At 42.7% G+C, this 12,086-nt stretch overlaps 1 protein-coding gene across 1 annotated transcript in view; it reads left to right on the plus strand.

Annotated features, from left to right (window-relative positions):
• Nucleotides 1–12,086, plus strand: part of NEB (nebulin) — a 242,927-nt gene that overhangs the window by 24,278 nt on the left and 206,563 nt on the right. Inside the window, exons 8-17 of the mRNA XM_015410229.1 lie at nt 1,153–1,257; nt 1,905–2,009; nt 4,502–4,606; nt 6,920–7,021; nt 7,148–7,255; nt 8,652–8,768; nt 10,410–10,511; nt 10,604–10,711; nt 10,802–10,906; nt 11,859–11,957. Of these exons, the coding sequence (XP_015265715.1) occupies nt 1,153–1,257; nt 1,905–2,009; nt 4,502–4,606; nt 6,920–7,021; nt 7,148–7,255; nt 8,652–8,768; nt 10,410–10,511; nt 10,604–10,711; nt 10,802–10,906; nt 11,859–11,957 (1,056 nt within the window). The remainder of the gene's footprint in view (nt 1–1,152; nt 1,258–1,904; nt 2,010–4,501; nt 4,607–6,919; nt 7,022–7,147; nt 7,256–8,651; nt 8,769–10,409; nt 10,512–10,603; nt 10,712–10,801; nt 10,907–11,858; nt 11,958–12,086) is intronic.

Raw genomic sequence — 12,086 nt, forward strand, 5'->3', positions numbered from 1 at the left:
AGTGGAAAAGTAACCAGCACGTTAAAGAAGCGGTTCTGAATGTGCCCTGAAGAGACTTTTTAACAGAAATTCAAAGGAACATTACTAACAAATTAACATAGAAACTAACTGGAATGGAAAAAAGATGTTTGACAACACGCAGAAGAAGCCTTTGATGATTGGACATTACTAACAGTTTAATCTAACAGTTAATACATCACTCAGCTTTCTCTTCCTCCCACTCTATACCCTCCTTATCTTTCTTTTTAAGCGAAACTCCTTCCCTTTTTAGGGGAGTCAATAAAATCTTTATACAAAAAAAAAAAGAATTTTTTGAAGACTGGAAAGATTTTAAAGACTATCTAGAGGAAAACTGGGACGTTAAACACAATTTATTGTATTTAGAACAATATTGATAGAAATGTTATCTTTAACATCTAAGCAATTTAAAATGTTTAAGCAAATATAAGTAGTGTAAAGGGAAAAAGGGTCGAGCACTGCGGGAAGCCACTAGCAAGGGAGGGGGGAAAGGGAAATATGGGTATTGGATAAGTGAAAGCCAATGTTAAATGTGATATTATATCCAAAAAATAAAAGTTTTGTACAAAAACCAAAAAAAACCCAATAGTCATGTTTGCCCATCTGTTGGTGTCTGTGTCACAGTCCTCTGAGGAGAGAGCTACAAGCCTTAACCACAGGGGCCAGATCAAAAGGAGAACAGATTTAGGGTACTTTCTCCTACTGTCTCCATCAAACCAGACAGCAGGCAACAAGCAAAGAAGACCCTGTCTGCCCTTCTCATGAAGACGGCAGCATATTCTTGGTGCAGGAACTGCATTTTAGAACTGAGTTATATTTCTATAGCTTACACAAGAATGATTCCCTTGCTCAGTAGATTCCTTTCATAAAAATCTTTGTACTGTATGTTTTGAGTGTGAAACTCTTTTTTTTTTAAAAAAAGGAAAAGCATTTCACGCATTCCAAAAGAGAAAATATTTCATAGGTTCCCCCCCCCCAGTGGTCCCCCAAATTTTCCAGTTTTTCTGTTGGAAAAATGGGGGGGGGGGGAAATTGCAAGCTCTTTTTCCTGAATTTTTCTGATTTCCTCTGGACCTTGACATGTCTATGCTTCTTAAAGATAATGTAATCAAATATGTTGGTTTATCTCTCTAGGTATTATACAAACAAAATTGGGAAGAAAATAAAGAAAAGTATCTGCTTCCTCCTGATGCTCCAGAGTTTGTGCAGGCGATAAAAAACACAGCCTTGTTCAGTAAGGTAAGCCAGGGTCTGTCCAGAATAGGTTTGCCAGGACTTGCCTGGAAGCCAGCAGGAGACAGGTGGGGTGAGGACATAGGACATAAGGGGTGGCCATCAGGAAACACAGAAGTGATGTTATACCTCTCTAGGAATCACCAGAAAATCTATGGTAAAACCACAGAGTTTCTGATGACTCCTAGAGAGGTGTGATGTCACTTTCAGGTTTTTCCAGAAGTGATGTCAGACTGTCACTGATGGCAATTTTTACTCCTTTATTTCTTTTTCTCACTGGCCACTGGAGTGCCAGAGGAAATCTCGCACCCCCAGTGGGCAAACAGCAACTCTTGAAAGCCAGTGTGGTTTAGTGGTTATCAGTGGTGAACTCAGATCTGGAGAACCATTTTTGATTCCCCACTTCTCCACATAAAGACTGCTGGGTGACCTTGGGCCAGTCACAGTTCTCTCAGAACTCTGTCAGCCCCACCTACCTCACAAAGTACCTGTTGTGGGGAGAGGAAGGGAAAAATGATTGTAAGCCACTTTGAGACTCCTTAAGTTGGAGAGAAGCGGGGTATAAAAACTTCTTCTACATTTTATTATTAATTCAGTGTTCATATCACTAAGATTATGCCTTCTACTTAAACATGTATTCCTTTTGTCCTAAGAAACCATACACTGAAGACTGGGAATCAGATAAAACAATGTTCTATCCTTATGATGACAGCCCAGAATTGAGGAGAGTAGCACGGGCCCAAAAGGCCCTCAGTGATGTAAGTACCTCAGCAATGTCATATGGCTGGAAAAAGTTTCCCATTTTTTACTTTCCACAGCAAGTAAATATATGACAGGAGCATTTTTGGTTGGTTCGTTGGTTTTACAGTGCATTAGGATTTTGGATTTGTGTGTATTAATTTGTACTTATAGAACTGAATGTTTAGGATAAACATGTGACCTTCAGTCAGTTCCTGATCTTTAACGTCAGGAAAGAGATCTCATGGCCTCCTGCTATGGTGAATGCTGTAGCTTTCTGTGCCTCATATGTAAAAGAAAAGAGGTGCTAGATCTTTTGGCTGTGCATCAGCAGGACATGCAGTCAGGAGCGCAAGTGGTGGAGTGCTCACAAGCGAATGGGCAGGGGAAGGGCACACAAGATGACAACTGGGCAGGTGTGTGGGAAGGGGGTGGCAACAGTGGGCCCTGCCAGAAGCCCCAGGCCCTGGCAACTGCTGCACTTCAGGGTACACTGATGCTGTCCTAGAGCAAGAAGGAAATTAAAAACAACAACAACAAACAACCAAAACTTGCACGAATAATTTAAAAGGCCTTCACCTGGCAATTGAAGCCAGTCATGCAAAGCACAGGGAAATCTCTGTGGGGAAGGAGTAGGGTTGCCAAATGTAATTTACTCACCGGCGGGGGGAGCGTCTTCTCGCTCCGGGAGCTGGCTGGGGATGTGCGTGTGCGCGCCGCCGGAACGTCACCGGAAGTGACGCACGATGTAGCACGTTCGGGGCGTGGCCAAGATCCTCCGGGGGAAAACCATATGTTCCCCCCCGACGATCTGGGCCATGCCCCCAACGTGCCCTACGTCGTAAAAAAAAACCGCGGCTGTGGGGGGCAGGGTCCCCCCCGGGGCCCGATTCCGTCGCATCGGAAATCGGGCCTCCAAAGCGGGGGATTCCCCGCCTCCCGGCCCCATTTGGCAACCCTAGGAAGGAGTGTCCTCAGGGCACCACCACATAACTTCTCAAAGTGAACGCAAACAGAGCAGTCAGGGCTTCTATTGAAAATCTGAACTGGTGAGCAGGGTACAGGGTTGCCAGGAGTGGGAGGAAGGCCCAGGCAACATTGCCAGTGATGTGGCTACATCTCTTCTGGCATGCACCGGAAGTGATGTCATCACACTGTGCCGTCAAAGTAATGCTCTGGTATTTGGGCAAAAAGTCTATGGTAAAAATGGTCCCTACCATAGAGTTTTTGCCCAAATACCAGAGTGTCACAGTGACATTGCTGACATAATGATGTCACTTCTGGTGCACGCCGGAAGTGACTTGCCATGTTGCCAGTGACGTAACCTGGGCCTCCTTCCCAGCTGATGGGCAAGGGGACAGGGCCTGGTGGCGGAGGATTCCCTGCCTCCACTAGGGACAGGCTGGCAACCCTAGCAGGGTACGTGTGGGGCTGCTGACAAATACTGATCTGAAAGTACTCCACCATAATATAATTTGCTTTCTCTTTAAAATGAAAGTTTGTATTCAGCACCTGCTACACAATTTGTATTTGTCTGGGTTTCTTTTTGTTTGGGCTGTCAAAGAATTGCAGTAGGATACATGTGTGTATCTGCATGGGGGACACTGAAGTGAGGCAGGTAGAGGGAACTATTACTTTGGAAGCAATCAGCAAGGGGGTTGTTCCTCCTTTCAGCAAGCATTGTAGGATCTAACTAGCACCAGACCCGTTGAAATGAATGAGCCCAGGCCTTAAGAAGCTATACAGTTCTGAGGTTGTTACAGTGCATTCCTAGGAACACTTTCCTTGGAGCAAGCACTGTTGAATAGATCTGAGCAGGATTATGATCAGACTTGCTATTGGTCTCTTAGGCTTTTTTAGTTTGTACATACATACATACTTTATTTACAATCCAGAGATCAAACAACATTATCATGACAGAGTCAGCATCTAGTACACACAACATATACACAAAATTAAAATTGAAAAGCCTTCTTATACTTGCTAGGTGTTGATAGACTGAGTTACCAACTTCTTTGTGAATAAAACCTTAGTGCAGAACTTAGCCACTTTAATGGAGGTCTCATTTGAATGATTTGCAAGGAGGAAGGATGTGTAAAATGTATCCGATCTACCTGGGAACATAGAGAGAATGGGGGTGAGGTAAATGGAACGCGCATCGTTGTAGAATTTGCCATGTAGTAACACATGCCCTTTTATTCAATGGTGCTTACTCTTGGGGAAACCTTCTTAGGACTGTAACCATATAGTTTCTTCAAAAGCTGTCTGCTAAGTGAAATCTGGAATGAAAAAGTGAATGAGACACTCAGCACTGATAGGATTTTCCTTGGAAGTGTCAAAATACATACAAATCCCTGATTTTTGACTGCAGAACTATAAAAAAGCTACACAACTCTGCGTTTTATTTAAACACAGTTCCCACTAGCTGTGTGTACGGTGGTGTTAGGAGAAAGCAACTCCAAATATTTCCCTTTTTTAAACAAGCCATTCTTTTCTCTCCCCATCATTTCAGATTGTCTACAAAAAAGGGCATGATGAACGCAAAGCTAAATACACTTCTCTGGCAGACCCACCCGATGTGGAGCTCGCTAAGAAAGTAACCAGACAGCTCAGCGATGTGAGTACACTGTAATGGGTTCTGGATAAACACCTCCGCCAAGAACTGGGAGCAGCAGAACCACCCAAGTGCCTTTATAGTGCATAAAAGGAGGGGAAAGTCTCAAGCTCTCTCTTCTGCAGAAATGCTTACCTCCATGTTAGACATGCTGACCCTGCCCTTGTCCCCGTATTTCCTGTCATCCATGCAAACATGGAACCTCCCTATTGCTGTTTGTTTCATTCGGTTTTGTCTGATATAGTAGGACCAGGGGGGCCCCAGACATAAAGTTGGAACCAGATAAAATTTTCTGTCTGTGGAATGGAACTTTCCTGCCATCCTCCTCCTCCCAGCACAGGCCATTGCTCTCCACAAAAGGCTGTTCCTGGGGGAGAGGAAGGCCCTGAGGAAAGACGTGGGGGTGGGTCTGCATTGGGAACGGGGAATTGTTGCAAATTGCTGGTCCAACCCAAGGCTTATTGTACATTTTATTTGAAATGTGTATCCAGCCTTTGTTAATGATAACTCCCCAGTGGGTCGTATCTGTCCCTCTGTTGCTTATTTCTTTTTGTCCTTTTTTTCTTATTTTGTCATTCTATTGATATTAGGACTGCAAAGTTCAGCTGATACACAGGTTAGATTAAGTAATTTTTAAAGCATCTGATCAAGTCAAGAGATGCCCCTAGTTAAATTCTCTTTAATGCAAGAACAGGAAAGGGCATGAGACACCTTGGAAAAGGGGCACTCCTCCTTTCTCCCACAGACACGAAAGCCGTGGCTATAAGCATATTCTAAAAATAGGATTTTTTTTAAAAAAAGAAATGTTTTTTATCTGTGTGCAAATTTATACAGATGGAGTTAATTAACTGATTAATTGCTTAAACCAGACCGAATTAATGAGATAAGCTTTCTTTAAACAGATGGCAGTCCTAGGTTATACTGTGTAAGTTAGGGGCAATCAAGGTATCCCTCATGCAGCCTGTAGCGTGTACATGCACATTCAGTTAGCAAATTTCTTGTTTAAGACACAATAATTCAGTCATTCTCCTACAAACCTAAAACGTAATTGAGCTAAAAATGGAATAAAGGTTTCCCTCTATATTTAAATTCTTCCCCCTTCCCATTTCCATGCCTAAGAATGTTTTCCATGCGCTCGGCACCCTCAGTGACATGGCAAACAGAAAGGCTGTATCTGAACTGAACTAATGGCACCAACTGCTGAATTCCGTAACCATGAAGCATGACTAATGAAGTTGATATTTGGGCATAATTAGAGTAACCTACTGCCAAGGAGCGAAAGAAGAGGAATGACATCTAGGGAGCCCGATGTTATGCTGCATTAATACATCCAAGTCATTTGTAGTTCAGTAATTATTAAATTTATACTCAGAACTGAAGTTAACTGTGATTGAAAAGGAATGGTGTGTGACCCTCTGATTTACACCTAATTGTCCAGGAAGAGACACATTTATCAACGTCCTTAGTGCAAAGTCTTTAATGTAGGTCACCTGGTTTCATTACTTCCCTCAATTTCCCTGTCCAAGACAGGCAATTGATATACAGAGAGGGAAGAGATTAACTAGTCAAAGGTCCAAAAAGTTAGGGAATTATCCGATGGCCAGTGGCAATAGGGCTACAGAACAAAAATACGTTTGAATGACAGAGGGCTTTTTAAATCCCCCTTTTATCTTTCTGGTCTACGCGTCAGCATCCTGATTGGTCTAGAGCTCTCAAATGTCTTTGAGGTCATTTATTCCTGATGGATACTATGTTATTAGCCTGTCACGCAGCTAATAACAAATCTTTGTTGTGAATGTTTACCTCAAATTTAACAACAGGAAATTTAGAATGTGAATCCCATTTTAGCATAAGAATTGTGATGGAATATAATGTCTTCAAAATGCATGCTTCCCACCTCCTACTCATATTGAGAATTAAAGAACTTGTGAAACAATTAAACTTTACTCAAACATTCAAGAAAATTGAAGGGAAGAGATTGTGAAAGCAATTCAGCAATTTGATAGTAGCTCTATCAAGAGGATGTATTCATAGTACCAAATTTTGGCTTGGAACCTGAGAAAAATTTCCACCCTTGGAAGGGAGGCGATTTCACCAATTCTCCTCTCCTGCTTGTGAGCCCCTCATGCTGTTCTGGGAGGAGACTCCTGTCCACCAGGAGCAGAATTTCTGGGGGATTTAGGGCTCCAGAGAGAGGGGGGAAGCCCTATTTTATTGGAAGATTTTGCTAGCTGAGATCTTCAATGGGACCCAAACTTTGGCCTCATACTTTAACTGGTTATCTGAATCTCCCTCTTTATTTTCTTTTTGTTATAGCGTAAATATCATGAAGACTATGAGAAGAAGAAAGGCAAGTGGAGTCAGACTCCTTGCTATGAAGTTGCAGTTGCTAAAATGAACGCTGACAACTTGAGCATGGTAAATGAACCAAATGGATACCCAATCTGTGCTTTGATGATCATTTCTCCCCCCCCCCCCAATTTTCAGTCCGCATTTGTTTTCTTTCTGGTTAAGTTATATTGGTTTTATTTTTGTTGTTTACAGAGGAAATACCAGGAAGACTGGGAGAATAAGAAAGACCAAATCTACTTTATGCAAACAGAAACCCCAGAATATGCAGTTAATAAACGAGCTGGGATAACTGCAAGTAAGGTATGCTGAGAATGCTAGCAGTCTATTTAGATAGTACCCGGGCTGGAAAGCATTAAGAACTTCCTAGGGATGCCAACCTCCAGGTGGGACCTGGGGATCCCCTATAATTACAGCTTATCTCCTGACTACAGAGATCAGTTCTTTTGGAGGAAATGGATACTTTGGAGGGTGAACTCTATGGCATGGTACCCCAGTGAGGTCTCTGTCTTCCCTAAGCTCCACCCACAAGCTCCAGGAGTTTCCCAACCCTACTCCCCATCCACTGCTAGTGGCTAGGGTGGACCTGGCAACTCTAATATTGCAATAGATGTATCCTGTCATTCCTGCTCCTGAAATGATATTAATGTCTTTTTTCAGCTGAGTTCAAGTGGGAGAAGTTGAATCTGGCAATATGCCACAGAATATGCTATAGAGTGTTCTGGTGGTTCTAGAAATATGTGAAAGAGTATTCTGATGGTGTGTGCTGTCAAAGTGTGCAGAGAGAAGCACATTAGCCTAGACTGAAATGCTACTTTGGGTAATGGGCAATGGGTACTTCTTTACTTAACAATGGGATTAAGTACCACAGGACATAGTAAGGGCCATGAGGAAATATGATTAGATAGATCCATGGAGAACAGGTGCATTGGTGACTGCTAACCATAATGATGAAAGGGAACCTCTAAATTCAGAGGCAACAAACTTCTAAATATCAGTGCTAGGAGTCAACACAAGGGGATGACTTTGGTTTCTACTCCCTGGTTGTCGCTCCTCCAGGGCATCTGATTTGCCACAGTGTGAAACAGGATGCTGGACTAGATGGCTAACGGCTCTGATCCAGCAGAGTTTGTCTTATGTTCTTATCTATTGCGATGTCCCCCTTGAATTGTGTTGCTGAGCATCAGGAAGTGTTGCTGAGCATTACTGAAGTTGTATGCAGTACAGATATGTGAAGTTCTCTCACAATCAGTGTATTTCTCAGATGCAATAGTATAATTGCAGCAGAAGAGGTAATACAATGTCAAAAGTTTTGTTTTGTTTTTAAATTTTAAAATTGGCACCACATTGTTTTACTGTTCACTGGTACAACAAACATTATTTCCTTATACCACATGAAATGATCACAAGCAGCTGCTTCTATCAGGCAAAAAATTGCTAACCGTTATCCAGAAGTGGCATTAGATTCCCTAAATGTTGCAGTTGCATTTTTTTTCCCTGACTGAAGAGATGGAAACTCCCAAGTGCTTCAGACGTGCTTTAATTAAATTAGAATATAAACAATCTCTGGGATTTTTAAAAATCGGAATTCAGTTTGGAAGATAAGCGCTACCATAAAGACCTACCAGACAGCTGAGGCAATTAAAGTGCACAAGTTTGGAAATGTGCTTTTTTAAAAAATGACCTTTTGTTTCTATAGGTGAAATACAAAGAAGATTATGAAAAATCCAAAGCGTCTACTGATTATAATGTACTTCCAGCTACAGAGAACCCACTGCTCAGGCATCTAAAAGCTGCTGGAAATCTTGTGAATGATGTAAGTATTCTCCATGGAGGGTTTTGGCCAGATACTATGAACAGCTCTTACCAATGCTGTAGTTGGAGTAAGGCTCACAGATGGACTTGCAGAGTTTCCTCTGTTCCATCGCTTTCATGCAAGCATTCAGCTCACAAATACCCACCATGCAGCAACTAGGGATGGGCACAAACTAGCTCATGAACTAAAGTTTGTGATGAATTTTGGTCAGTTTGTACTTCATGAAGTCAAGTTTGTGGCCGGTCAACTAGCACAAACTTTCCATGAACTTTCAAGCTGTTTGTGGAGGTTCGTGGCAGTTCCTTAGTGGATACATTTCCAGACAGACTGTCTGAGCTCAATCCAAATGTTTACAAAACTTCAGAGCAGCAACTTGGAGGGCATATAGAGGAGCATCCAGGGGAGTTCCCCTGAGACTTTGACACAGGTGGTCATTTTGACATGTGCAGGTTCAGGAGGTTTAGGAGTGTATAGAATGTATCCTGTGCAAGCTAGAGACATCAAAGTCTCAGGGGGCCTCCCCTGGATCTTCCTCTACATGCCCTCCAGGTTGTTGCTTTGAAGCTTTGTAAACAAAATGACAGGCGGTCATTTCCCCAGAAAGCACTTTCCTGAGGACACCTTCTTTGGGAAGCTGTAACTTGGACCTCATAAGTCCAATTCTCACCAAACTTGGAGTGACTCTAGCACATTGGGGGGCTGTTCTACTGTTTCACAAACCTTACAAAGCAAAACAGTTCATGAGGTGGCTAAAAGTTCATGATGGTCCATGGTTTGTTAACAGGGCATGCCCCGAACCATGAACTGAATTGCATTTTCCTGGTTTGTGCCCATCCCTAGCAGCAACTAACCATACTGAGCCTTCAGTGGCTCAGGGTGGGTTATGAAATGAAAGAACACAGGGGAGGAAGTAGATGCCTGGAAGAATGTAGCTGGAATAGGTGCCCATGTGCACCATAGTGCCCACTAGTACTTCTCCTGGTGCCCACCAAGCTTTTCAGAAAGTGAGTGTGGCCATTGTAAGGCAGGGCTTGTTATTGGCTGCCCTCATGCAAATGAAAGGGTCCTCCATAGCATTCACAGCACTGGAGGATCATGAAGACTGGTAAGCATCTTGGCTTGTGGTTCCATTTCCCCTCCAGGATTTTGTTCTTTCCCCCCCTTCTTCTCCTTCTTCCTTCCTCCCGCTGGGCTTTCCTTTGTTTCTTTTTATTTTCCCCCTCTTTATTCCCCTGCTGTTATTCTTCTGTAAATCAAGATGGTAAGTATTGTGTTTGACTTTTCCTCCCGAGGCAGCCATTTTTTGTTTCACTCTGTCTCTTGTGCAAACTATTTTGGTTTTGGATTCGCCTCCTGTGGAAGCCATTTTGGAGAGGTGCTCACTACCCCCTCTCAAAAATCCCAAGGTGCCCTCAGGCTCAAAAAGGGACTCCTTTGTGTAGGGGTTCATACATTTTAAACAATCAAGACTACAAAGTATCGGGGAAGCATTTTACATTCTTTTTCAGTTTATCTTAATGTCTGATTGTAATATTTCAAAGGAGCAAAGTCTTTATATACCAAGGGCCAGTTGAGGGAGCAATGATCTTAGATAAACCCTTCTAAATATAATGGAGTTGCTTTTTCCCCCTTTCCTGGCAGAGATTATACAAAGAAGCATATGAAAAAGCAAAAGGAACAAGCATTAACTACTGTGACACTCCAAAGTATCAAATTGACAGTGTTTTGAAAAACTTTGGCGATGTGAGTATTTTAGTGATGGCCCATATGTTGTGGCTCAGGCAAGATTTCCCATTTGCTGGCCTGTTAGTAACATATGACATCTCTTTTTACAGGTTAGATATAAGGAGGCGTATCAGAACAATATCTTGGGCCGATACATTGGCAGCTATGGGGACCCCTATCAAGCCCACTGTATGAAAGTCGAAGCCATGAAGAGTGATGTAAATATGAATGCCTTCCTGTTTACTAAAGTGGCTCAGCTTGTTCATGGGGAGCTCATAATGGTTATTGATTTCTTGTCACTTCCTTAGAAAAACTACAAGGCAGACTACGAAGAAGATAAGGCAAAATGCTACTTCCCGCAGACCATAACTCAAGAATATGAAGCTATGAAGAAGTTAGACCAGTGCAAAGACGTACGTATGAAGACAGCAGTTGCTGCTTTGAGCTGTTTTTCCCCCCTTTTGTGCTATTTGATCCTTCAGAGAGTTAATGGACTCAGTCTATCAGTGCTGTATCATTTTCATGTATTATGTATTTCTGCCATATCATCTAAAATAAATAGGTAAGACTGAACAACAGAGCTAAAATGTAATGAAATATTTAAAAAATATGGGTTGGATCCTATCACTCTGCTTGGCTCAGTGCAGAGCCTTTCTTGGATGCCAAAAGCCTTCTTCTGGTGGCTGTTCATCCAGGAGGCTTCTTGTGCAGGGTCAGCCCTGGTTAGTACTTGGATGGGAGACCACCAAGGAAGTTCAGGGAACCTACACAGAGGCGGGGCAACAATTCCTTTTGCTTCCAAAGTGTGTTGTGTTCATTCCAAGCATGATGTGTGTGGCATTCAGGGCTCCCATTTACGCTCCTCCCCTCCTCTGCTCCAGATCAAAGGGACAAGGAAGGGCAGCTGCAGGCAAGCATCTATGCGGATGTGTGCCTCACACCATCCAGGCAGGGGTTTGAATCTGAACACCACCTTCGATTTACAAACGAATATTCTTATGCACTGTTGAGAAGTTCCTCCTAACTTTGCAGTTAGCTTCGGGACTTTTGATTTGGTTATTCAAAAGATTCCTCTGACATCTAGTGGCTAGAATATCCTTAGCTACCTTTCTGATTTCTCTAATGAAACCATACGTAGCAATGCCCTTTAACATCTGTGCAGCACAAATAACAACTTATTCCATGGCCTCTATGCCAGTGATTGTGTCGCCACTTTGCCACTTTGCCACACTTATCCGTGGTTCTAATAGATCTGAAATATCACACTGAGCTGAATAATAGCAAATACATTTAACCCTGATATCATAAGACTTGATGAGCACTGGAAATAAAAACTCATTGGGTTTCTTCTTCTCCTCTCTCTAGTATACGTACAAAAAGCGTCCTGATCAGATCAAATTCACATCAGTGACCGATTCGCCTGTTCAGGTTCAAGCGCAGATTAATTCCAAGCAGCTGAGTGATGTGAGTAGCCGGGCAACTCCCAACTCCTGTTTTATGGAGTCTTGTGTGACAGACAGTTTGCAGAGGTGCTATTGTGGTTTCGCCTTGTGACACCCTTGGAAGTGAGCCAGTCCAGACAAATGAACCGCT

Source organism: Gekko japonicus, unplaced genomic scaffold, assembly GCF_001447785.1.
Source record: "Gekko japonicus isolate JY-2015 unplaced genomic scaffold, Gekko_japonicus_V1.1 scaffold1167, whole genome shotgun sequence".
Taxonomy (NCBI): domain Eukaryota; kingdom Metazoa; phylum Chordata; class Lepidosauria; order Squamata; family Gekkonidae; genus Gekko; species Gekko japonicus.